Source organism: Urocitellus parryii, chromosome 2 (genome assembly GCF_045843805.1).
Source record: "Urocitellus parryii isolate mUroPar1 chromosome 2, mUroPar1.hap1, whole genome shotgun sequence".
NCBI lineage: Eukaryota > Metazoa > Chordata > Mammalia > Rodentia > Sciuridae > Urocitellus > Urocitellus parryii.
The window spans coordinates 84,799,353-84,826,810 of NC_135532.1; the positions used below are offsets into that span (position 1 = coordinate 84,799,353).

The following is a 27,458-nucleotide window of genomic DNA, read 5'->3' on the forward strand; positions in this document are numbered from 1 at the left end:
GGAGTAAAAGAAAATAAAGGCGTATTATCAAGATATTGGAACGGCTCCAGCAGACATCTTTGGTATCTCAAAATTATTAGCAAACCAACTTCCAAGGATTTAGATCCATTACTGAAATCACAGCTGAAATTGATGATGTTAATATAAGTGCAGCACGCTGTTCCCCCAAAAATGTCCCCTCTACGTGGATGGGAAGCACTAAGGTAACAATCTTTAGGAGTAGCCCGGACATTCGTCATGGATTCATTTTAACTGGCCTCAGTATCTTGATTTCATCGTGCAGTCCTTAACAGATCGTGACCGCCAAGGGTGTCCAATTTGTAGTCCGCGAGCCCGTTAGCGGTTTACAAATACTTAGGCTTTTTTGGATAATGATAATGCCCTCTTTAAAAATCTGGAGTTCGGAAGTGGCACAAAATGTGATTCTCATATAAACTAGTGTGCCCCACAGGTGACTCTTTTTGGTCAAGTTTACAGCATAAACCAGACTTTAGAGATACCTCCGTGGGAAGGTGGGGTGGGAGGGAAAGTATTCCCCCAAGTGACTGAAACTCGTCGAAACTCGGACTACCAATCCCATCATGCAAAGCTCCAGATTGTCACCGTGCGGGGCGGAGTCGTAGAAGGGGAGGCCACGGCGGTAGCCGATGCATTCTGGGTATTGTAGTCAGCGGTCCGGCTACCGATGGGGCGGGTCCACGTGGTGCGTTTGGCGGCAGCCTTGGGCAGTGGCTCTCCCGCTCCCTCCACGCGGCCCTTGGGGTGCGGGCGCCAGCTGGGACTGCCAGCCGTCGCGGGAGTCCGCTGGAGGGAGGGCCTGAGGCAGTCCGAGGCTTCGCGACGTTTTTGCGACAGCCGCGGCCGTGTTGCGCGAGTGCCCTCCCTCCTCCTCTGTGAGGAGGTACCGGCTGTTGTGCGGTGCTGCCTTTCTGTTTGAGTGTATGGGAGAGTGAGTGAGTGAGTGAGTGTGAGCGCGCGTGTGTGTGAGAGGGTGAAGAGTGAGTGCGTGTGTGAGAGGAAGAGAGCCCTCCGTGGCCGCTCCGCCGCTCCACCGCAGTGGGAGCAGGACGCGCGGCCGGAAAGAGCAGGGGTGCCGGCGCCCGGGGAGCCCGAGGGGACAAGGGCAGAGACACCCGCTCCCCACCCCCAGCTCTCGTCCCTTGGCTCTCCTTCGCGCAGGGGGAGCCTTTCCGTCCTCCCCTGGCCGGCCTCTGCCCCACTGCTCCCCTGGATGTCCCTGGCGCTCTCTCGGGGCCTCCTGCTCTTGCTGCATCAGTCGGGCTGGTGCTGCGGCCGGCGGGTGTAGAGCGGGCGGGTTCCCGGGGGCTGCGGCTGCCCGTGCTTCCCCGGTCCCCACCCCGACCCCCCGGCCCCCCGACCCAGCTCCCCGGCCTCTGAGGCTGTGACAATGGACTATGACTTTAAAGTGAAGCTGAGCAGCGAGCGGGAGCGGGTCGAGGACCTGTTTGAATACGAGGGCTGCAAAGTTGGCCGAGGCACTTATGGTCACGTCTACAAAGCCAAGAGGAAAGATGGGTGAGTGTTTGTGTCTGTGCGGGTGTCGGCGCTGGGCGGCGCTCCCGCAGGCCGAGGCAGGTACCTCGGAGGGAGAGGGGCCAACCGGGTGCCGGGTTCCTACTTCCTCGACGCTCTCTTCTGTCCTCGCCAGCAAGGTTTGAGGTTTGGGGAGGAAGTGGTGTCCAAGGGATCCAAACCCGTAAGAAATCGTTCATGCTGCGTCTGTGTTCCACAGTGGTAGCAACAGGGAAAAGGAGCCTCCACCTCATGTGTTTCTACTTTTCGAGGATTTCAGTGCTGAATTTCTTTCTTTTTAATTTATTTTAAAATACAAACTTAAATACCACCCCCGCCCTGGTCGATTTTTACGGTAACCTTTTGGGGATTTCCTCACCTACCTCTGGAGTGACATCCATCAGCCTGGAAGAGAAGCTGTGATCTACCCCCCCCCCAACACCAGTTTGTGATCAATTTATTATCAAATTTGTATTGTATCGGGGGAAAAGAAGGCAGCAAGTAAATGTGTTTCTGGAGAGTTCCTCATAATGATCATCTGCAACATAAACGTAGCAGTTGCTATTTAGATACCATTAGCTGTGAGTTTTTACATAGAACAATGGGGGTTTGGTGCAGGGTGGGTGGTGGGGAAAAAGGCAAGTAACAAATAGGGGCTACCTTATTCATGCTGTTTGCCCCAAATTTAGCAGCTGGCAATGAACTTTAAATATTAATCTCTTTTCTTTAAATATTCTTCTCTAGAAATAACTCAATTAAATCTATCACTGGTAATGCTTCCAATTTAGTTTCTTAGCAGGCAAATGAAGTGTTCATTTTTCCTTTGTCAGTAGATGAATGTATTGTAATATTGACAAAAGAGAAGGCAATTCTTAGTTGGGGAGAAAATATATTTTATTAACTCCTTGTTTTCCTCATGTAAAATGGATGTTGTGTCTGTTGCTTTTTATACTAGAAAATTGTGGAAAGATAATTGCAAATGTCAAAGCTTATTGTATAATCTTTAGATTTTATTACAAAGTAGTTTTACTTGAACATCACCATTAATTTGGTTAGCTGCCATTTGATGTTTAAATTTTTTTTTTTTTAAAAACAAATGAGATAGGGTATGTTCAGAACTACATTAGCACCAAAAAATGAAACCATTCATAAAGCTGAAATTCCCTCAGGGGGAAAGGCCATATTTGTAAATACTTTAGTATTCTGGATATTGGAAAGGCAAGTGTATGTTTTATTCAGTATTTTTTCTTAGATATACTGAAATACCTTTCTCAAATAATTTAAAATGGATTCCAAGAGAAGGTAGCTCTAATTAATTTGGACTGTATTTCTTTTATGCAACAGTTAAGGGATACAGATATGGGCAAAAGGTAGAGATTTGAAAACTTGATACTCTGGGTGCCACATGTATTTAAAAGTACTATTTAGCAGAATGGATAGTCTAGTGACATTTGAGATATCAGTGTCTAGAGATACTGCTGAATCTGTTGTCTAATTAGATTTCTCATTGAAGTTTTACTTGGTAATGACATGCATTTTAAAAGTGTCCTTTTTAACTTACTATATAATGTGTTTCAAAAGACTTAAACCATCTCTCTGTCCCCCAATATTATGTAATTTCGGGCATATTCATAACATCTCCAGTCCTGTGAGATTAGATCTTATAGTGCATTTACCAATCTGTTCTCTTTTATTATAAAATTTTAGTGACTTTAAATTATTTTTAATCTCTGTAAAAGAAGCCAGTTTAATACCCCTGTTTTCATAAATTACCAATTTAAGGTAATATTATGCAAGTTTGTTTTAACTTTGATTCTAGGTTTTATTTAAAATCTGTTATATTATGTATTGGCAGGAGATACTTTTAAACACATTTTATATTTTGATGGTCAAATTTTAATTTAGACTGTTAATAATGTGAGAAGAATTGTACAGTTTAAAAATAGCTGAAGGCATAGTGTATATTTCTTAGTCCTTTGTGATGACTGCAAAGTATCATGGCATTTTGTAAAATAAAAGGAACTTTTTGTTTGTAATCCTTTGGATTTGTTTTCCGGCAACCTTTAATTATTCTGTTTATGATGAACTTTTTTTGGTAATGGATCAAATATCAAGAGAGTTTTCAAATTACTTAAAACAGTTTTTGTTTTCCAGAGGGAGTATTTTTCGGTTTGGCTTCTTTTTTATAACCTCACTGTGGTAAAATACTGCATTGTATTTGTGAGGTTCTTTTGATCTTACGTCAGGGAAATGTAATTTAATGCATTTTAGTCCTGGTAAAATAAAATTTGTGGCAGTTTAATCTTTTGTAATAAGATTATTAAATAATGGTTTTAGTATTGACTTACTTTTACATTAAATTATATATTCTACTACTGAAATTACACAGTACTCTAGGAATTTGGTCAGTAACACCTTCGAAGAGAATTGTGGGATTTACAATAAAATGAGATCCTGTAAATAAATTTTGTTGAGATATATTTGACTATTAAATTGATTTGTGCAAATGTATCTTTTTAGTTGTTTAATGAGCATGGTTAATTGGTAAAAAAATTTAGACCAGAGGAATTAGCTTCTTAAATTATTAAGTTTTAGGAAATAAAATAGTTTGAAAGGTGTTTATTGGATTTAATGAATTGGTAATACTACTCTCTAGGATACCACACTTAGGATAAAATCAGCACCTTAAGGAATGTAGGGAAGGGGAAATACTTTATTTGAAGCAGGATTCTATGCAGTAAAAAAGGGCCTTTTATAATTGTGTTAATTTCCAATTTTAAAAGTTGAAATAAGTGTACAATACATTTTGAAAGCAATTGTTCTCATATCACCATACGTGAGAGAATGTCCTTTATGTCTAAACACTGAAAGGGGATTCACTGGGAAGCAGGGTGTTCATTTTCTTTTTAAGTCAGTTGTATCCTCTTTGTAGTATTTAAACAACCAAACTTTTTTATGTGAAAGAACAGTAAAGTGTAAGAAGAAAATTTGTTTTTAAGTTCTATTCCCTCAAGTATATGCACTAGACATTAATAGAATTTAAAAAACAAATTTGGAATGAATTTTATCTCCAAATAGAAAAGCGAAAGTATTCTTAATTTGTTATAATCTGTGTTCAGAAGAACAGATTTATATAATTGGGACTGTGTGTGTGTGAGAGAGAGAGAAATACACAGAAAACTTTCTTGGGGGCATTTTTAGAAAACTCAGAGATTAGTTGGCAGTGATGATAATAATAGCTGAATTATTGAGTAATTAAACAATATGTAACTGGGTGAAGAACTTTATGCTTATCATCGATTTAATCCTCACAAGAAAATTTATTTTTCAACTATACAGGTGAGGAAACTGAGGCTTAGAAAGTTAATCAGATTTGCCCCATGAGTGAAGGCTAATTGTATACAGTTGTATACATGACAGCTAGGATTATGGGATTACCTATAGATCTTTAACTCTGTAGCCCATACTCTTAAGCACTAAACTTCATATAATTAATAAGTAAACATACATAGATGTGGAGTTTGATTTCTCTTGGGTCATTCAGGAAACATGAATGCCTTACCATGGAACTGTTTTTTTTTTTTTCTCAATAAATCAGCGTACTTTTTGGGTACATTTCTAATCAGCCCTACATAGTTTTTTCAGGCGCTACCAAAGTGTATGTGTAGCTATATGGTTGTGTCTATATGTATATCCATACACACATACTTGTGTATCTCTCTCTCTCTTTCTATTGATATACATGAATATGTATGCATATGTGTGTGTGTGCGCGCGTGCGTGCGTACACACACATACCAAAGTCTAATGAAAGTTGTGTTAGGATATGAAAGCTCTTTAAAGAGTTTAAAGAGCTCTAAATTAGGGATCCTGGAGACCTGAGTATGAGTCAAGACTGTTTCTTGCTCGCAGTATGACTTTGGGCAAATCATTTGCCTTTACAGACCTTGGTTTCCTTAATTGTAAAGGTAGAGAGCTTCAATTTTTTTTTTTTTTAAACTTGACTTATGCTACCTTTACATTGGGCTAATGTTTGCTTCCACTGTTTACCATTCCTTTGGTGGCCAGTATAGGGACTCTTCTGATTAAATCTGTATTGGAGCTTTAATTCATTAAAAGTTTTTTTTGTTTTTTTTTTAAATATTGAGTATTGAACCCAGGGTCACTTTACCACTCACTGAGTTACATCCCAGTTTTTTTTCTTTCTTATTTTGAGTGGAGGTCTAACTAACTTGCGAGGCTGGCCTCAAAGCTTGAATTCAGTTTTTTTTTTTTTCTAAAGAAGACTTGTTTTTATTTTTTGCAAGAAAAATAACATCAAAACTGTTATTTGAGCCCAGTAAAAGTGATCTTATTTTAAATTTATTTCCCTAGAAAATAAGAGAACCATATTAATCTCTCGTCTAGTCTTTTTTTTTTAAAATTTATATATGACAGCGGAATGCATTGCAATTCTTATTACACATATAGAGCACAATTTTTCATATCTCTGGTTGTATAGAAAGTATATTCACACCAGTTTGTATCTTCATAACCTGTACTTTGGATAATAATGATCCTTACATTTCACCATCATTAATAACCCCGTGCCCTCTCTGTTCCCCCTCCATTCCCCTCCAACTCCTCTGTCCTATCTAGAGTTCATCTATTCCTCCCATTCTCCCTCTCCCTACCCCACTATGAATCAGCCTCCTTATGTCAAAGAAAACATTCGGCATTTGGTTTTTTGGGATTGGCTAACTTCACTTAGCATTATCTTCTCTAACTCCATTCATTTACCTGCAAATGCCACGATTTTATTCTCTTTTATTGCTGAGTAATATTCCATTGTGTATATATGCCACATTTTTTTTTTATCCATTCATCTATTGAAGGGCATCTAGGTTGGTTCCACAATTTAGCTATTGTGAATTGTGCTGCTCTAAACATTGATGTGGCTGTAATTTTTTAACTATAATCAGAACTCAGAGCTGGCTTAGTGTCACATGCTGGTAGTCCCAGGTACTTGGGAGGCTGAGGAACGAGGATCATGAGTTGAGGCCCTGTCATAAAACAAAACAAAACCACCCAGAACTTGATTAGAGTCTTTTGTCCCCAAAGGGATCTAATAGAAACAAGTCATTACTCTTTGACCCTTTTCCCTTCCCCTCTGAATATTGCTGAACCCTGTATCTAATTATTTCTTAGGTATCAGAAATGCCAAAGACAATATGTAATAAGTTTCTTTTCATCACTGGAAAATTTATATGTCAAATAAGGAGAACTCATTATAACCAACTAAGAAAGGGCTAAGCAGAGTATTAACTGTGTACTTCTTATCTACTTGCAGTTGAATTTATCTTCCTTAGATATTCACTGCCTTGAGGTCTACTGTTTAGGCCATTTTGGGGGTCTTATGATTAGGTCCCAATTTTTTAGTAGTAAGACTGGCGAATTAATTCTTTTGGGATTTGTTCATGTGAGTTATATTAATTACTATGTCTTCCAACATTGGAATAACCTCACTAATAAATTCACTAATCTTCCAACATTGGAATAAATTCACTATTTGTTGGACCCTTCTCTGTGCCAAACACTGTGCAAAGTTTTAGGAAGGCAAAGATAAAAAATATTCCATTATTTTTTGAAGAATTTCTACTGAAGAAACAAACTTGTAAATAAAACTATAGCAATTTGATGCATATTATGGTAATTAATACAAGATATTATTGGAACACAGAGGAAGCCTCTGACTGCTTAGGGTTGTTGGGAAAAGCCTCTCCAAGGTGGCAGCATTTGATTAGATCTTAGAAGATGCAGGGGAAGATCTCATCAGAAAGGTTATCCCCAGAGGAATAGGAAGAGGGATTTTTAAATTGTGTTTCCTGCAGACCTCAGTGAATTATTGGATTTGACTTTTTTTTCTTATATATTTCTTCTCCATTTATTTTCCCTTGACAATATTCTTTGAACCCTTATGTGTGTAGTGTTGTTTGCATATACTACAAATGTCTCTTTGCACCCACTGACCATGGTGAAGTCTGTTTTTTAACAGTAGGGACACACTTTTCAGCATACATTGAACACCTTAGTTGTGTGTGTGGGTGGGTGCGAGTGAGTGTGACAGTTTTCCATCACAAGAATGTTGGCCACACACACTATAAGCTGAAGTGACTGAGTTAAGAATTCCTTTCATGTGTGAAACTGCCATGGAAGAACTTCATTTTGCTTGTGGCTCTGGATGGCAAATGATTCTGCTTTGGCCTCATTTCCAGGAAGAGTCAGGAGCTGGAATTTTCTACATTGCTGAAGTGGTAGTGGAAACAGATTGAAAGGGGTAAGAAGTTCTTTTCCAGTTTGAGTTTAATTAAAGTAATTATATTACTTTTGTTGGAGCTGTGTTATGCAGAGAGGTAGGAGGTAGGTGCAGAGCTTTTGGTATACTGGATTTCACTTAAGAAAATAGAAATAATGACAAATTATAAATTATTATAGGCCATTTGTAAACTTGTGGAACATTCTCTGGGCAAATTAATTCAGAATTCTGATTTACAAACATTTGAAATGTGATACATTATATCCAAATCAATGTTGATAAATATCTATTATTCTTTGTGGCTTGTGTCATCTTTCTTGTAGTGTGCCTTTATTGAATCTAGTACTTATTATTGCTTTACTCTTTTTTCTGTTCTTAGCTGCTGCTAGAGAATGAATATCCTACTGTCCTTTGCTCCTTCAGAACAATTTGTAAATCCTTTACTTCACACCAGCTTAGGTAGGCCTTGGTCATCTCTTTGTTACTTCAAAATTACTATGATATCTTTTGTCTATACATACCTTTTGTCACCTTAAGGCAGGTCTTTATCTTATCATTAAAAGGTGGTTTTCACCTGTTATTTTGACCTTAATACTTGAAGAGTCTGGCATTATGAATGAACCTCAATATTCTTTACTACAGTTATTATCAACAGCCCCCCCAAATAGTCTCTGCTGTAGTAAGCTGCTTTTACAAATGACATTGTCATGTCCTTCAGATGTGTCAAAGCAGAAAATATGCTGAAAATTCCCTTTTAAAAATTTAGACTGAGTATATGGCACACACCTGTAATCCCAGTGGCTCAGGAGACTGAGGCAGGAGGATCACAAGTTCAAAGCCAGCCTCAGCAAAAGTGAAGTGCTAAGCAACCCTCAGATCCTGTCTATAAATAAAATACAGACTAGGACTGGGGATGTGGGTCAGTGGTCGAGTAACCCTGAATTCAATCCCTGGCATCCAAAAATAAATAAATAAAATTGAAATGTAAGTTACACACTATAAAATTTACCCTTTTAAAGTGTTTGATTTGTTGGTTTTTAGTATATTTATAAGACTGTATAGCCATCAACACTAGTTCCACATATTTTCATTATTATAGGAAAAAAAAACCCTATACCCCCTAGTGGTCACCTATTCTCCATATTTCCCCTTCTTTATAGCCATTGACAACTACTCCTTTCTGACTGTGGATCTGCCTATTCTGGACATTTTCATATTATTGGAATCTTGTAATATGTGGCCTTTTGTGTCTGTTGTCTTTTACTTAGTACAGTGTTTTCAAGGGTCATACTTATAGTACATGTACCAGTATTCCATACCTTTTTATGGCTGAATATATTGTGTTGTGTGGATATCATATTTTGTTCATCCAGTCATCATTGGACATTTGGGTTGTTTCTACTTTTTGGCTGTTAGAAATGATGTTATTATGAACATTCATGTTTGGATTGTTATTTGGACATATGTTTTCAGTTCTCTTGGGAGTAGAATTTCTGGGTCATATTTAAGGTAGCTGAGAACCAGTTTTAAATGACTTTGCATTGACTCTGGTTTAGTATCAAGATTTTTGTTCTTTGTCCACATGACTTTATTACCTTGTCTTATTCTAGGACAATGTTCATACCATGATCTGTTGCAGTGATTTTGAAGTATAAATTTATATAGCTGCAACTCTGTCATATCAGACTACTCTGCCCTTTTTGTCAGGTGCTGAAAATTTTTTCCTTCAACTGAAACAGGTTCTAATATTTATTTATTTTTATTAAAAATTTTTAATAGTTTTGTTTTTAGTAGTTGTAGATGGACAACATGCCTTTATTTGTTTAGTTTTTATTGCGGTGCTAAGGATAGAACCCAGTGCCTCACACATGTAAGGCAAATGCTCTGCCACTGCCCAAGCCCAGTTCTAACATTTAGTCTCAGAAATCCTAACTACTTTATCTCAACATATAACTCCAATATTCCCTCTTCACTCATTACCCTGCAAAACATAGTTTATCCTTTGTTGATATATTATGTAACTACCTCAGTGTATATGTGGTTAATGTTTATATGTCCTTTGGGTCTTTCTGGTGAATGTTGATGGGATAGAGATTATAGATTTCCTCTAGGGCAGTGATTGGGTTCCCCATTACTGGCACATTGCCAAATGATGACAGCTATTCAATACTTTGTGTGTGTGTGTATATGTACCTGAAATTCACATTTGAAGATTTTTCTTCTAATCTTGCCAAAATTAAGAATTTGAGGCATATTGTAGGAGAGTAGAAATTCAATGCCAAGGGAAAGAAAGTTTGGGCTGTTTGAACGAACTGGGAAAAACAAAGGCAAAGGCAACCTCTGTTAGTAGGCTGAATCCAAATGGATGGTCCAAGTATTTAAAAATTGAGCCACAAGAAAGAATAAAGTAGTTTTTTGGATCATACCTCACAAATGAATCTGTTTAAATGGGGATCAAACCCATATTTCTCATGATGGAAAATATAATGGCGTTTAGTTTTGTTTGATCTTCTTGGCTTATATAGCATGATTGTTTCACATATTAAGTTTTTTGTTATGTGAATAAAGAATTGTTTAGGTTAACTACTACTTAGCATAACTGGATTACTCATCTCTCTAGACAAACTATAAAATTTATAACTTTATTGTAGTCCATGAATTCTAACAAATAATCATTCTTTGGAGAGAAATTCTTTATATCACAATATAGTGCCTACATTGAGTGTTTCTATATACCTGAATTTATAAGTTGTCTAGAGAACTAAAGGATTTTAATAAAAAGAAAACTTGTTAAGCAGTTATTGTTATGGTTTACATTAAATAAGTCATTTTGGAGGAGATATAGAGTATGTATTGAAATACTGCTTTTAAAATTATAAGGCTTCTGTTTTAAGGAAAACTAGAAAATCACATGAAAATATAAGCTCATACAGAAAAGAGAAATCTGTTTGGAGTTTTTTTTTTTTTTTTTCCAGTTTATGAAGAAAGTTCGTATAAGTAAGTGAGCTCCCCTAGTACTTTATCATGTGACTAAGTTTGCAAAAATTAAGTTTAGCATAATTTTCAAGAAAATGTCAAGCATAATGCAAGATATTTGTAATATATTTTCCGATGCTGACTTAACATTGATGGCTCTTTTAAATGTAAAATGTCATTTAAATATTTAGCATTTAATTCTGTAGTATCTCTTTAGCTTTAGTTCTTTTTATAAATTTGTATTGTATTAATTTATTTGATAACTGTTTACTGAATGTCTATTACATCTAGGTTCTATACCAGATAGAGGAGATTCAGTGTTGAACAGCCCATGATCTAACTCTTTAGGGAACTTAAAGATTTTTGGGGGGCACAAGCAAGTAAATAGGCAATTATAATATAGTAGGATAAGGGCTGCAATAGAGAAAATTATAGTTTGCCTCGGGGGGTCCCTGATTTGCTCTGGGGGCTCAAAGATGATATTTTAGTTGTGACTTGAAAGATAATTAGAAGTTATACAAGTGAATGGGCCATAACTAAGAGGGAATGGGGCTTGTGGTTATGGTGCAGACTACAGAGGTGACATCAGCCAAAGCTTCACAGTTTCTTTATATGGGTGGGAGTTGCAGTCTCCTTGAAAAGGGGTGGAGTAATGTGTAGTAAGCAAGTTGTAACTGAAATTATTTCTTTGAGGTAATTTTGGGTTAGCTCTTCCAGCTACCTTTGAAGCGACTTCTGAATAGCATGTAGAGAGATATGAAAGAAAGTATGGCGAAGAAATTGAGAGAATTCTAGTGCTGGCTCTTAGAAGTGAAGGGTCGGGTGAAGGGTTAAAAAGAAGAAAAGAAAAAATTAGAGAAGTGAGTTTTTGTAAATCGTGTTATGGACTGTGTACTTTTCTTCTGAAGGCAGAGGAGACTGTAGGATTTTAAGCGGGTAGTAATAAGTTCAAATTTCTTATTTAAAAAGTTGTTCAGCAACCCAGTCAAAATGGCCATAGAGAACTGCATAGGAAAATATAATAGTACTTCAGGTGAAAGATGATGGTGGCTTGAATTAGGGAAATGGAGGGAATGAGGAGGAAGAATTGATAGGACTTGTTGTTTTATTTGTTGTGAGAGATGAAGGAGTGAGAATTAAGAATAATGCCTAGGTTTGGCTTGGGCAGCTGGATATTGCCTATATGGATATCCAAAACAGGAAGAGGAATAAGTTTGAGGGGGAAGATGATGAATGGAGTTTATTGTTGTTGTTATTGTTATTGTGTGTGCCTGTGTGTGTAAGTGATGGTGGGCATCACATTTTAGGTACCTATTAGGCAAACACATGAATTTAGTGCTTGTATTAGAGGGGTCTGGATAGAGGTAGACTTTGTAATTCCTCAGTATTTGAAGTAGGAGCTTTGACTAGTAATGAAAATGCCTAGAGAGTGTTTGTTGAGTGAGACAAGGGCCTAGGATGGAGTATACAGAAAGAAATATCTACTCAGGAGGCCAAGAAGTTAAGTCTAGAGAAATAGGAAGAACCCCCTGGTTGCTCCATTGGGTAATAGGAATTGAATGGTGTGCAATTTATTGACTGTACATGGCAGCCTAGAGAAATACCAATACTTTCCCAGAATCATAATAGCCAGGGAGAGAGTGTTTCTAGGAGGAATGACAGGCAGTGCCATGTGCCACTCAGGGAGATAATAAAGTGTTTGAGTTGATTAAAATATTTTTTAAAAGATGAAAATTCAGCTAAAGATATTTGGACACCAAAGCTTAAATTATAACTTGCTTTGTAGGTTTTATCTAAAATATTTTGGTACTTTCATGGTTAGGCTTATAATTCAGAGCCAAGCAATAAAAACCTTCACTTTCATCTTTGACTATGTTGGTTGTGTTGCTAAAACTAAACCTGTAGATGCCATTTATATTTATGTATTTTTTTATTGCTTGTTATTTAAGATCTCATTAAAAAAACAAAAATAGACTTATTTTTTCTGATAATAAAAATAATACATGTCCGTTATAAAAAATTCAAACAGTCCAGAAATGTGTATAGAATTGAAAATCCTTAACTCTGATAGGAGATAATTATTTTTTCCCTTATTATCTCACCAGATAATCTAAAAATATGTGTAGGCTAGCGAAAAATCTAGGACCTTATTATTTTATCAAAATTATTATGCATTTTCCATAGTAAATATAGTTCTAAGTCATTTTTATTATAAAGTATCATGTGATATGCATACAATATCTATTTAGTTAAGCAGTTCTTTAGTGATAGACATTTTAATCTCCAAATTTTAGCCATTATAGTTAACAGGGTATGTCAGTAAATATGCCTGACATGGTTCTCTACTATAGCAAGGTCTTTGAAATGGAATTTCAAGGTCAAAGTTATATACTTTAAAGCAATTATATTTTTATTAGAAAATTATATTATATTATATAATTAATGTATTTTTATGATAAATTCAGAAAGTATATAAGAATACCCAGGAAGATCGAAGTCTCCCTCTACTTCAGATTTAGTTCTGGTCTTTAGGGCTAACTGTTGCCAGCATCTCCTTGTGTGTATGCATATCAAAGAATGTATGTGCAATGGTAGAATTTAAAATTTAATGCTTTATTCTTTTTGAGCAGATAATGCACACATATGGAAAAATATTTGAATATTATTCTGTGCCTTACTATTTTCAGTTCGTATGCTTTAGAGTCCTGTATCACCACATATAATTTAATTTTGCCAGCTTGTTAGTCTGTTTTATGGATCTACTATAATATACTGGGCCAATCAAAGTACATTTAGTTTGTTTTCATTTTCTTACAGTATTAAAACAGTACTACAATAAATATGCTTTACATCTGTCTTTGTACATAACATGCTCTGAGGTGGAGGTGGGACTTCCAGGTCTCCAATGTTCCCCATGGACATTTGCTATGGATGATGCCACTGTGCTTATAGCCAACAGGGAGTTTTCTCCCTGTTGGCTTTTCTCAACAGTCCTAGAGACTGATCACCATGCCCAAGTACAAGCTACTTGTTATAACCCTAGCACTGCACTGCAAGACTGGTGAACTGAGGGTCAACTTTCCCAGGAATACTTCTTTACAGACTTGGGCTTCAGGTTCTTTGAGGTCCAGTCTTTTTGTCTTCAAAAAGTTTACACCAATTATACATCAAAACTCCCAAACCAAAACTTATCTGGAAAGAAGAAATGGGAATGAATATATAAAGGACATATTTGAGTCAGAATTATTTAGATGATTCTTTTGCAAATTTTGCATTGGGTGTTCCTTCTTCCCCATGTTGTTCTGTGTATTTTATTTATTTATTTATTTTTTCAGTTTTGTTCATTTTTGTGTATTTTAGAATACCAGTTGGAATTAAAAAAAAGTTTTAAGAGTTGTTTGGGTATTTTTACCTATTACCTTGGGTTTACTTTTCATCAAATTTCTCTAGTCCAACTTAATATTGTTACAATTATAAATGATTGGATACTCTTTGAGTTATTCTACCTTAATCTACTTTTCCTTAATGCATACTCTTAGTGCTCTTCTTCTTGCTCAAATCATCTTTCTCTTCATTTTTGTTGCTTAGCTTTAGTCATTCTCATTTTCTGCCCAGTGCTGACCTACTCCTGATATTTTCCTTTCTTCCCATTTTAGCTTGTCTTTTCTGTTTCATACTGATATTGGCTTTGTTCCTTGACTCCCTTCTCAGTTGAACTCACCTCTGGGCTTGCCTCTGTAGAACAGGAAAGCCTTCTGCTACTAGTGGAATTGCTTGATATATCATGTTCAGCAGAGGTAATCTTTCACAGGAGGTACAGGCAGGTGAGTCAGCTCTGATGAAGAAACTTTAAAAAAAGTTAAGTCCTGCTAAACAGAATTCTTTCATCATAGACATAATTCCTGCTCAGAAGTTGGAAGCAACCTCCTTATAGTTAGAAAGCTGAAGGAAGTATACAGATATTTTATCTGAAAATCTGTTTTAATATATAAGCCCAGCTCAGCGTGAGAATTTAAACCAGATATCCTGGAGTTGAAAGTCACTATTGTCCTGTGTTAACCAAGACTAATTTACCCCTGCAGATCCCTTTTAAACTGATTACATGAGCTGGGCTCAGAAATGTGAAAGCGAAAAACAAGAAAATATGTTGAAGATCACATATTTTTAAAATTTATTTTTAGTTGTAGATGGACACAACACCTTTGCTTTATTTATTTATTTATCTTTAATATTTATTTTTTTTAGTTGTAGTTGGACACAATGCTTTTACTTATTTATTTATTTTTATGTGGTGCTGAGGATCGAACCCAGGGCCTCACATGTGCTAGACGATCGCTCTTACCACTGAGCCACAACCCCAGCCCCAATTTGTTTGTTTATTTTTATGTTGTGCTGAGGATTGAGCCCAGCACCTCACATGTGCTTGGCAAGTACTTTACTACTCAGCCCCAGCCCCAGCCCCAGCTTACACCACATACCACTTATATTTCATCTATTTCTCTTCAGAATTTTTTCTTTTCTTTTCTGTTGTTGTTTTGCTTTTTTATTTTGTTTTGTTTTGTTGATTGGGACCATTCAATTCTAAAAAGCAATTCAGCCTGATGGTCTCAAGTATTTGAAATTTTTAATGTAATCAAAAATACTGAGTGAACCACTTTTTAAATTGTATTTTTTTTTTTTAAACTGGTGATTGTACCCAGGGGCACTTTATCACTGAGCTACATCCCCAGATTTTTTTTTTATTTTAAGATAGGGATTCACTGAGTTGCTAAGGCAGGCCTGAAACTTGTGATCCTCCTGCCTTAGCCCTCCTAGTGACTAGAGTTATAGATGTGTGCCACTGTACCTGGCTCCTGAAATAATTTTTTGATCATGCAGTGTCTTTGCTACATTTCTGTAACAGGACTCACTGAATTTAAGTATGTTGTTGATTTTCACATTAGAATGTAATACAATTATATTTCTCTGTATTGAATTCGGTACTATAATTATTCTTGACATTTTGGAATGTAAGATATTACTATGACTTGTTTAAGAGTAGTTTTGATTTAGTTGCAGTATACAAAGCAGGGAAATTAAATCACAACATTTTCATGAAGAAAATGTTAATAATATCTCCCAAGAATTTATAATTTTAGAATTCTTTAAGTTTCTATTATAACTTCATTGAGATATAATTCATATGTGACATAATTTACCTAAAGTTTACCATTTAGTGCTTTTAGTATATTCATAGGGTTTTGTATTTATTATTACAGACTAATTTTATAGTATTTTTGTTCTAAAAGAAATCTTGAAAGCATTAGCAGTCACTCCCCATTTCCTCCAATCCCAGGCCTAGACAACCACTAAGCTACTTTCTATTTCTGGATTTTACTCTTTCAGACATTTCATGTAAATCAAACAGTATGTGGTCTTTTGTGGCTAACTTCTTTTAAATATTTTCAAGGCTCACTTGTGTTGTAGTATTTATCCTGTTTTGTCCATGTTGCAGTATGTATCATGTTTTGTGTATTCATTCAGTATTAATTGATGAATATTTGGATTGTTTTTACTTTTTGGTTTTTGGGAATGAGGCTACTGTGAACATTGGTATAGAATCTGAGTCCCTGCTTATAGTTCCCAGTTATTCAATATATTTAGGAGTGGAATTGCTGAACAATATGATAACTCTGTGTTTAACGTTTTTTTTCGTAATTACCAAATTGTTTTCCACAGGATTTTTTTTTATTGTTTTGAAACCGGCTTCATTCCTTCAGTAATAGATTATGTATATATTCCGTGTCATCATTAACTATCTTCCTAATCTTATTTTTTTTTTAACATTAAGAACAAGAACTGTTTTATTAACTGACCAGATTACAAAAGTACCGTGATAGATGCCTTAGTTCATCCTTCTAATAAGCCAGTTGATCTGGTCTTCCCTGTTGCCAGCATCTCCACCTTTATAAAATGGGTGGTTTTTTCCTTCATTCCACCTCTTAGAGAATCTGAAGGGCCACAGGTTGTTATTTGCTTCTTTGAAGCATTTTCCAACAGTATAGATCTCATGAATCTGATCTTCCATGCAGATGATGCCATATTTGCCAAGAGATTGAATAATCAAAATATTATCTTTCAAGGCAATTAGTTTCTTATTGATTTTGCCATACCATGCTTGTACATTAGTTCATTCACTGACTTCAGGTTTGGGTACTCCCATGCAATATATGGTTCCATAATCAGCATGTTAATTGAAACCTTGTTGAACTTAAGAAGGTGCTATTGAAGATCTGGTGAAGATGAAGAAGTTATAATACCTTATGAACCTTTGGGCTCACACCACTGATGCCTCTGATCCTAATGACAAATTCGCATTTGGGTTCTGCAGGTACATAGAAGTTGTTAGCTTTTCTTGCCATCATAGCCATTTGAATCTCCGTTTGGTTCATTTGTCGAGAGCCATCCATGGACTAAGGACCTTTTCAGCATTGGATCCACTGAGGGGGTAAATCTGGTATTTGGAAACTGTAGTGGCAGTCCTGCTATTAAGAGCACCCATTATGTGTGAACTCCGCCTCAGCTCTGCTCAAAAAGGTCCTGCACAGCTCTGGAGATTGGGTGACTTTTTTGCTGTATCCACATAGCCTCAGAGATGGGTGTATCCTGCCAAGATGTAAATCGACCTTTTGACTGCAAGACATCATGAAGCAAGACTCTACCCCTGAAACCTTACCCTGCCTTTGATGTACCTCCTTAAATAAATCCACCAGAGTCATTTTCTAATTGTTCAGCTCCCGAACTTGTGTGGGCTGGACCTATCAGGGGCTCTGCTTTTAAAACCTATTCTTTGACTGTCTTTTATTTCTTCACTAATTATTTCAGACTATTTTCTCAGGAGGCTTATCCTATCCTGAACAGGAAAAATTACTCTGTCGAGGCACTGGCTTTTTTTTCATAGATAAGCTTTCTCGTTGCCTTCCAGGCATCTCTTGGGCAAACTTCTTTCTCAGGCACTTTATCTTCAGCTCTGCTTTTTTTTGAATGTTTCATGGTTCCAGCCTGAAAAACTGTTGCTGTTAAATTTTAATGTTTGTATTTACTGTGTTTAAGATCACTCCCCCCGCCCCCCCACTGGAGGTTGAACCCATTGCCTTGTGCATGCTAGGCAAGTTCTCTATTACTGAGCTACATCCCTGCCCTTTTAAAAATATCAGTTTTATCTCAAGTCAGGGTTACCGGTGTTGCCTAGACTGGCCTTGAATCCTTGTCTCAGCCTTCTGAGTAGCTGGGATTATAGGTCTGTACCACCACACTTGGCCCTTTTGAACTTTTTTTTTTTTTTAATATTTGCCACAGTTCCATTTTTTGTTTCTATATCTTTGTAGGCAATAATTATTTTAGCCCTATGAAAAATTCTTAGAAGTGAATTTATGGCATCCGTTTTTAAATGCAGAAGTCCAGAAAGTTTGAATTTATTTGTAATGAACAGGAATAATGTTTGCCTCTTCCATGATCAGCTTTTTTGTTATTGTTTTCTTTAATCTTTGCAAATTTGATAATAATTAGGGTTTTATTTATATTTCCTTCATTACTTTTTAATTTATAATTTTGTTATTTAATTTCTTTAGTGAATTGTCCAATCATTTTGCCCTGTAATCTTAAAAATTAATTTTTGTGAAGTGGTTTGTTATATTAACTCTTTATTTTTGTATTTCTAGTTTTCTATGTCTATTTTTATATATTCAAATGTATATTTAAATGAAATCTATCATTCTTTTATTGCTTTTTGCTTTTGCCTATTGTATGCCTTTTATTTACATTTCCTTCTAACATTTTTATAGGTTTCAAAAATATTTGCAATTTAATTTTTATTTAGTCTTAAATTTATTTGATATATTAGGTGGTGTTCTGATTTTAGCTTTTCAAATCATTTAAATGTTACTGAATAACTTTCACAATTGATTTGAAATTTTACTTTTTAAAGTCACTCTTAGTATTCATATATACTTTGGTGTTTATTCTGGACTTTGATCTATTGATGTTCTTGTGTTATTCTCATGTTGTAAGTCTTATAGATTTATAATGTCTGGTAAGACTAATTCCTCTAAATTAGTCTTTTTTTTTTTAATAGGTTTTTTTGCCCACTTATTTCATATAAACTTTAAAATCAACAACTCAAGTTATAAAAAATATTTTGAGATTTGATTAAATTGTGTTAAGTCTAATTACTTTCCCTACTCATGATTGTTTTTCAGTTTGTTCGGTTTTTAAGAATATTGATAAAGACCTTGTAGTGTTCTTCATGTTGGCCCTGCGTATTGTTTATTACAAGATATTTTATTTATTTCAGTAGTTTTCTTCACAGGTTTACACTTCAGTAAGTCTCATGCATTATTTGGGACATACAGAAAGTTTTTAAATCTGAATTGCAGGTTTATCTGGGCATCCTATATTTCATTTCTAAATCCGATAACTATATATTTGCATTTAACTAGTAGAGATAATTTAATAAATCCTGTTAACTCACCATAATCAATATTTGTAAGTTTTCTGCTGTCTACTTAGTTTAAAATCTTTATTTCTTTTCTAAGGTCACTGTCCTGGATTTTCTAGGTTGGTATACATATCATCAGCAATATTAATAGTTTTATTGTTGATTCCCTTCTAGTACTCCAACTCTAGAAAAGCTAGTATTATTGCATTGGCAGTAACTTTTTAATGGTTTTAAAAATTACTTAGATTTTTTTACTGACAGTATTGGAGATATTTTAGTCTTTTGATTTTTAAAAGAGAATGTTTTAATTTTCTCTGTTAGGTAAAAGCTCTTACTAACTTTTTTTTTCCCCCCTTGGTACCTAAGATTGAACCCAAGGGCTCTGAGTTGCTCAGAGCCTCGCTAAATTGCTGAGGCTAGCCTTAAAACTTGTGATCCTCTTGCCTCAGCCCATCACTGGGATTACAGGTGTGCACCATTGCATCTGGTTCTTATTAACTTTTACTCAATTAATATTATTAGATTTAGGATTGACACATATGATGTTCCACCTTTTGAGTTTGAGTAATTCATTTAATCTGAGAACATCAGATTTCTAATCTGTAAAATGAATCATACCACAGTTCTTTTGATTTAATATCTCAAGATAATACATGTAAAACAAGTTTTCAAGCTGTCATAAAACCATGTAAGTTACATAGACTTATTAAATTAATCTTGCTTATTGAGACATTTGTGATAACTATTTCTTCAGTACCAATTCTCTGATTTATATTTTTTCAAGCACAATTTATTTATTAGCAGATGATAAACATTCATAAATATTTTTGTTTGCAATGACAGCCTATGTTTTTTTTCTGCTATAATTTCATGAGTGTATTTTCAGAAAATTTACTATGATAAATCTCTTACAGAAACAGCAATTTAGTTGAGGAAAAGGGACAGGAGAGTTTTTGTAGGACTTGTAATATTATAGGTATTTTTATAGCTGTATCTAAAATAGTTAATCTGTTGACCAAAATTAACAAAAACAAACCAAAATATTTCTGTCTTTACCCTTTTGTTCATACACTCTAAAGGTCCTGAGCCTCTGTAGAATTTTTGTTCTTGACCATGAAGTTTTGCTTGCACAACTATTCACAACTGCCAGCAGTAAACAAAAGAATAAAAGAATGCTTGAGTAAACAAAACATTTCTGTTCCAGAACACTCATACAGTCAAATAATGCAGCAACATGTGCCTATTTTCTACATGCAACTATTATTTTTCCTATTTAGGTTATGCTGATTCCACTCAGCATTGTTATAATAATGCTTTCATGCGTTCATTTTTTTCTGATTAATTGGTGATGTTATATCCACATTTTGTTATAAAAACTTATGCTTTGGGAGACTTGCATATATTTGCTAGTACAAGGTGAGTAGTTAGTACTGTAAATATTTGCTGATTACAAATAGCCAGATGGTGCATTTCAAATATTGAGACTTGATATTATTACTCTAACTTAGTGAGGTTTTTAAGTCTGAGTCAGTAAACTTGCTTATTTGATATTGGTTGAAAATTTAGAAAATGGAATCCTTACAAACGTACAAAAATCATAGTACTTTTTTACTTTTGACAAATATTATTACATTATATGAAAATAAGAACTAGAACAGATTTGGAGAAAGGCAAACAAAATGCTTCAGGGGAAGGTACCAAAGTATATAAATTAAGAAGGTTTGGGCTTTTCACCTTGGGAATTAATGAAATGGAATTTGAAGTATAGAAAACTGTACTCATATAGGTGATTTTATTATTTTTATTTTTTAAAATCTCATCCTGGTGAGCCATTGCTTCTTCTTTCCCTGTCTTGAAATAGGATGTTATGGTAGAAGTCCTACAATATTTTGTTTTAAAGCTGAAAATTTAATTTACTTCCATAAAAATTTAGGTGTATTCATGAGTATGGTAGTTTTCTTCACTGGACCAAATACCCGACATAAATGACTTAAAGAAAGAAAAGTCTAGTCTATTTTGGCTCACAGTTTCAGAGGTTTAGGTCCATGCTTGAGTGGCTCCTTTGCTCTGGGACTGATGTGAAGCAGAACATCATAGTGGAAGAGTATGGTGGAGGAAAGCTGCTCAACTCAGGGTAGCCAAGAAGGAGAGCAAGAAGATGTTAGGGACTAGATATAGTCTCCAGGGACATGCCCCAGTGACCTACTTCCTCTGTCTTGTCTCCCTGTAGTTTCCACCACCTCCTAGTTGTTCATTTAGCTTCAGTGGATTAATCATTGAGGTCAGAGTCCTCATGATATAATCACTTCCAAAAGCCCTACCTCTGAAATTTGATGCTTTGGAGATCAAACCTGAATCTTTGAGGGACATGACTCTTTAGAGGACATTTTAGATCCAAACCATAACCATAAATGAATAGTTAGATATGTTCATAATTAACTTCTAAATGGAAATAAGTACTTTTTAAGGTTTTTATCTTTAGTCTTCTGAGGTTTAAATCAAGGAACATAAGCATGTTTTTCTATATGGGTACTATTTCAAGTATTTGCTATTAAGTGGAAGAGGAAAAAACTGTTTTGTGACCCAAGACACAGACCCAACTAATGACTGGAAGCGAAAGAGAGCACACTTTGTTTGGCAGGATAACATAAGGAGGAACTTTGTAACAAAGTTGTCCAAACATGGAATGGAAAGCAGAGATTTTGCTCTTTCTACAAATGGTTTCGGCATGTCTAAATTGACAAATTTATGTTGTTATAGAAGAAATTCAAGTATTGGATGGATGTTGGAACTAGATGACTTGTATGGTCCTACCCGTTCTGAGATTTTATAATAAAACATAAGGAACAATTATCTGTTAGAGAACATTGGCTTGAATGGGCTATAAATCTAGAAAGAGTACAAGAACTTACGCCAGTTATGGAGATAGTTGTTTTGCCTTTCAAAGTTGATGAACCACAGGCTTGCTTTATATATTTTAAACAATATGTTAAAGTTTTAATGTAAATGAAAGATGTATAGACAGAATACAAGAGTTTGAGGTAGAAAATAATAGTTTCCCGATTCTCTGATGACTCTACCTTTCTGCAACTAGTAGTGAGGACTAGGGTGGTGTTAAAAATTAATCCCAGATTTCTGTCTTGAATAACTGAGTCAAGATGGGTACTGTGGTGATTGCCTATAATCCCAGCAACTGGGGAAGTTGAGGCAAGATGATCACAAATTTGAAGCCTGCCTCAGCAATGGAGAGTGGCCCTGTCTCAAAAGGGACTAGAAATGTAACTCAGTGGTATAGTGCCCTATTGTCAATCCCTAGTATTGGGGCAGGGACTAGGGTGGGATGAGTGGACAGTGGCAGTGTCATTAACTGAGAGAAAGGGTAAGACTTGAAAGTCTAGGAAGCTGTGTGGGGTAGTCTTACTGAACCGTCTTATATTGTTATGTCCAATGAATTATTTAGGCTTTATATTTTGCTTATACTCTAGTGACTTCTTCACAGATGTTATTTCACTTGAAGAGGTTTTTATTGGCCATATTTGGGACAATTTGAGTATCAAAAAAGGGTGTATTATTATGTCATTTAAATAGTCTATGAATGCATATTAATAGTAAAAGGGCCAAGGGGGAATTCTTTACAGAAGAATGTTAGTTGATAAATATAGAAGAAATGAGAATCAGAGAAACAGTTTGTAATTCCCAGTTTAATAACTGATACAGGCAAGAATCATCAGTAGATAATAAAGCCACTGGTGAAAAGTTTGAGAAATAAAAGTATTACCTCATGAATTATTTACTAATTGTAAGCTAGAAAATGTACCTTTATACTGGAGAGATAATGGCAGTCACCAGCTTAAAGTAACCAATCTCAGGCTCACAATTAGTGGGTTACTCCATCATTTTTGCCTTTTGATGTGATTCATTAGGAAAAAAATAAAATCACTAGTTTTAGCTATTTTTATTTAAGTGGTACTGGCTCTTGAACTCTGGATTCTCTACCACTGAACTACATTCCAAGCCCCTTTTATTTTATTTTCATACAGGGTCTCACTAAGCTGCCTAGGCTGGCTTTGAACCTGAGATCCTCCAGCCTCAGCCTCCAAAGTCACTGGGATTACAGTAGTGTACCACTGTGCCCTATACTGGTGTAGTATTCTTGATAAATTGTTTACCTTCAATCTAACCATGAAGGAATAATGAGACAAATCAGTAACGTGTGCTGTTCCACAAGATTGCCTATGTTCTGTAAGATCAATTGGTTAGTCTCTTTAAGAAAATATCATGAGAAGCTTTATGGTGGTGGCAGTGAAGGGTTTAATTTTTTAAAAATACATAAGGCTAAGGAGATTCAACCAAATTCAGTGCATGGGTCCTGACTTTAACAAAAACCAACATAAAAGACACTTGGGGAACACTTGGGGTAATTTTTGCTTGAGTTACACATTAAATGAATTTATAAGAATGCTGTTTTTGAGGGGTATGTAAATGATATTTGCTTATGTAGGAAAATGTTGATGTATGCTGAAATATTAGGATTGAAGTAGCATGATGCTTTTAAATGTTTCTGAAAAAATTTTATGTATATATAAAATGATGTCAAATGTTAATTTAGCATAAGTGAAAAGTATATAGGTCTTTATACATCCTACAGTTTTTCATTAGATTTGAATATTTTTGAATATTTTTTTGAAAGTGTGATTTTTAATGATTACATAATAATCTCATGGCTGTACATGATAGTTTATTAAATAATTAAAAATTTTAAACGAGTTGTTTTATAAATGGTGACTCAGTACCTTAAATAAGCTCTCAAATATTCATTTAAACCTATATCATAACTGAAATAGCACTAGAAGTAGCCTTGTGTGCGTCTGTATTTAATCTTATAAACATTTGACCCATTGCTACTTGGATTGTCATAATATCATTAAAACCTGAGCCTTAGCCTTCTCTTGGAAACCTGACTTGATAAAAGGTTTGGAAATAATGAGATGGAGGCACTGGCAACAGGTTCAGGTCTCAGGTTTCAAAACAGTAAATAGTTCAAAAGTGACTACCTGTAGGGGAGTTCGGTATCGCCTGTCTATAATTTAAATCATTCTGGGGCTGGGGATGTGGCTCAAGCCGTAGTCGCTTGCCTGGCATACGTGCGGCCCAGGTTCGATCCTCAGCACCACATACCAACAAAGATGTTGTGTCCGCCGAGAACTAAAAAATAAATATTAAAAATTCTCTCTCTCTCTCTCTCCTCTCTCATTCTCTCTTTAAAAAAAAAAATCATTCTGGTAGTATGGAGTACTACCACAATGTGTTTTAAGTTTTCTTTCACTGATAACTAATGAATACCAAGCACCCCCTTTGTATAATTAATGACCATTTCCATATCTTTTGTGAAATACCTGTGCAAGTGTTTTGCCTGATTTTCTACAAGTTGTCTACTTTTTTCTTATTGATATATAAGAATTCCTGTTCTTTGTTGAATATATACACACTCTTTTCTGTACTGCAAATATTTTCTATCATTCTATGGGTTGTATTTTTACCCTTGTAACAGTGTCTTGGTGAGCAGAGGTTCTTAGTTTTAATACACTCTAATTTATTACTTTTTCTATAAGCAGCAGTTTTTTTGTGTCCTGTTTAAAAAAACTATTGTCTACATCAAAGTTGTTTTTTCACATTTAGAATTAGCACTCATTTGGGATTGATTTTTGCATATTGTGTTAAGAGGTCAAGATTCATTTCACACATCACCATAATTACTATATATCCAAATTCTTTACAATGCATGGCAAAACAAAAGAAATCTTGAAACTACTATGCTAAGTCCTGAAAGATGATTAAAATAATTTGTTCATTTATGTAGCACACCCACATAGAGAAAAGGTTGTAGTTGTGCTGGTGTCTTAATAGAATTCCAAAATTAGGAGCCATATGAGTGAATTGGAATAGCAACAATGAAGTAAACTGCCCCAAATTTTTAAAAATAGAAATAAATTATGCTCAAATTTAAAAAGTAATATTGTATGATAAAGTTTACAACAGCTGGGTGTGATGGTGCACAAGTAAACCTAGCTACTTGGGAGGCTGAGGCAAGAGGATCGCAAGATGGAGACCAGTCTGGGCATTTAGTGAGAGCATGTCTTAAAAAATAAAAAAGGGCTGTGGGTGCCTGAGGAGTCAATCCCCAGTATTGCCCCGCCAAAATAAAAAAAACCAACAACAGCACCTTTGGCCTTCATCTTTGAATAAGAGGCAAGAACTTTCAAGTTTTGAATGTGTTTTTCTTCACAGTTTCAGCATAACATGATATCATTTCTCCTGTTTTTCTCTCTCTCTCTCTCAAAATATTTGTTTCAGTTGTAGTTGAATACAATACCTTTATTTAATTTATTTATTTTTATGTGGTGCTGAGGATGGAACCCAGTGCCTTTCATGTGCTAGGCAAGCGCTCTACCGCTGAGCCACGACCCCAGCCCCTCCTCCTGTTTCTTTTGTTTTTAACTTTTAGAGTCATCTGTTGGTTTCCAAAAATAGAATATAAAGAATTTGGTTTTGGTGTACACTTTGCCCCATAGCAATATGTACAGTTTTCTCCCCCATCCTCATGAATTGTCTTAGATCTTCATAATATCCTGAGTATTCACAGGATTTTTTCTGTGTTGGAGTTCAATTTCTGAATCCTCATAATTTTCTTGGGTTTACTCTTATTTTTCTAGGGCTCTTTCTTGAGTAGATTTCTGAGAGGAAGTAACTGGATGGTATATTGTCTGTCCAGGAAATGTTGCTATTAAACTTTGTGTTAGTTTACAACTTTATATTAGTTAGATTCACAGATTCATACATTATGTTCATATGGTTTATATCAACAGTGACAAATAGGGGGAAAGAAGCAAGAGAGAAAATTGGGTATATTTGGAAAAGTTTTATGAAAGGATAGTTATCCTATGTATTTTACAAAATCTGTTTTAAAAGCTGTGTTGTGTGTTTGAGTGTATGTGTGACTGAAACGATGAAGGCATTTTTTTCTTTTATGACTTAAGCTGATGAGCAATTAAGGGTAGTTAGACTGGATTTGTTCCTGGAGTTATTAGGGACCCAGGTGCCATTCTCTATTCCTGGGCCTTGGTATTCAAAGTTTGATTCTCAGAAATACAACAGTATCACTTGGAAACTTGTTAGAAATGCAGAATTTAGTCCCAGTCAGATCTATTGAACCAGATTCTGCACTTTAACAGGACTTAAGGTAATGTGCACATTACCTTAAGAATTGCTGGAGGGTGGGGCGGGGTTGTGGCTCAGCAGTAGAGCACTTACCTAGCATCCATCTGTGAGGCCCTGGGTTCCATCCTTAGCACCATACATAAATAAATAAATAAACAAACAAATAAAATAAAATAAAGGTATTGTGTCAACTACAACTAAAAAATATTTAAAAAACTGCTTTGGGGTTGTTTATATGTTCAAAGATGTCGTATTCAAGTGAGGGAAAAAGAAAAAGTGGAACTGGAGGGCATGTAGATTTGTTCTAAAGGCATGAACTAAAAGCTGCTCATGTGATTTTTGCTGATATCTCATTGGCCAAAAGTTTGTCCAGTAGCCATATAGTATAAAGAGTGACAAGGGAAGCAGGAAGATGTAGTACAGTTGGCCCTTCATATCAGTGGGTTCTGCATCTGTGGATTCACCCAAATGCACAGATTGAAAATTATTGTGTCTATATAACATGTACAGGCTTTTTTTTCCTTGTCCTTCCCCAAATAACACAATATAACAACTATATAGGTAGTATTTATATGATTTAAGATAGATAGCAGGATGTGCATAGGCTTTGTGGAAATACCAAGGAAATTTTTTTAAGGAACTTGAGCATCTTGTATCTGTGGGGTTCTCATACTAATTCTCCATAGACATTGAGGACAGCTCTTATTTAGTTAGGTTGTTGTGTGTTTAGCTTTACTTGGAGGGGCTCTGTTACTGAAAGAGGAAAAGAATAGATGTGATATGGGGGAAAACTAGCAGTGATTCTTTGGCTGAGTATGGAATTTTTTAATTATTTATTTTTAGTTGTAGTTGGACACAAAGGTATTGTACCTTATTTTTTAAATTTATTTTTATGTGGTTCTGAGGATCGAACCCAGGGCCACCTCATACGAGCTAGGCGAGAGCTATACCGCTAAGCCA

General features: G+C 35.5%; 1 protein-coding gene and 1 pseudogene across 5 annotated transcripts in view; one reads left to right on the plus strand and one right to left on the minus strand.

Annotated features, from left to right (window-relative positions):
• Nucleotides 1-892: 892 nt before the first annotated feature.
• The window catches only part of Cdk8 (cyclin dependent kinase 8), a 107,286-nt gene continuing 80,720 nt past the window's right edge, over nt 893-27,458 (plus strand). For 3 of the 5 annotated variants that reach the window (XM_026412642.2, XM_026412643.2, XM_026412644.2), the window contains exon 1: nt 893-1,536. In XM_026412642.2, the coding sequence (XP_026268427.1) occupies nt 1,409-1,536 (128 nt within the window). In that variant the 5' untranslated portion in view covers nt 893-1,408. Of the gene's footprint in view, nt 1,537-1,693; nt 1,718-8,242; nt 8,288-27,458 lie in introns of those variants that run through there. The other 2 variants (XM_026412645.2, XM_026412646.2) reach the window with 2 other exon arrangements.
• On the minus strand, nt 16,689-21,650 carry LOC113199606 (large ribosomal subunit protein uL30 pseudogene; annotated as a pseudogene).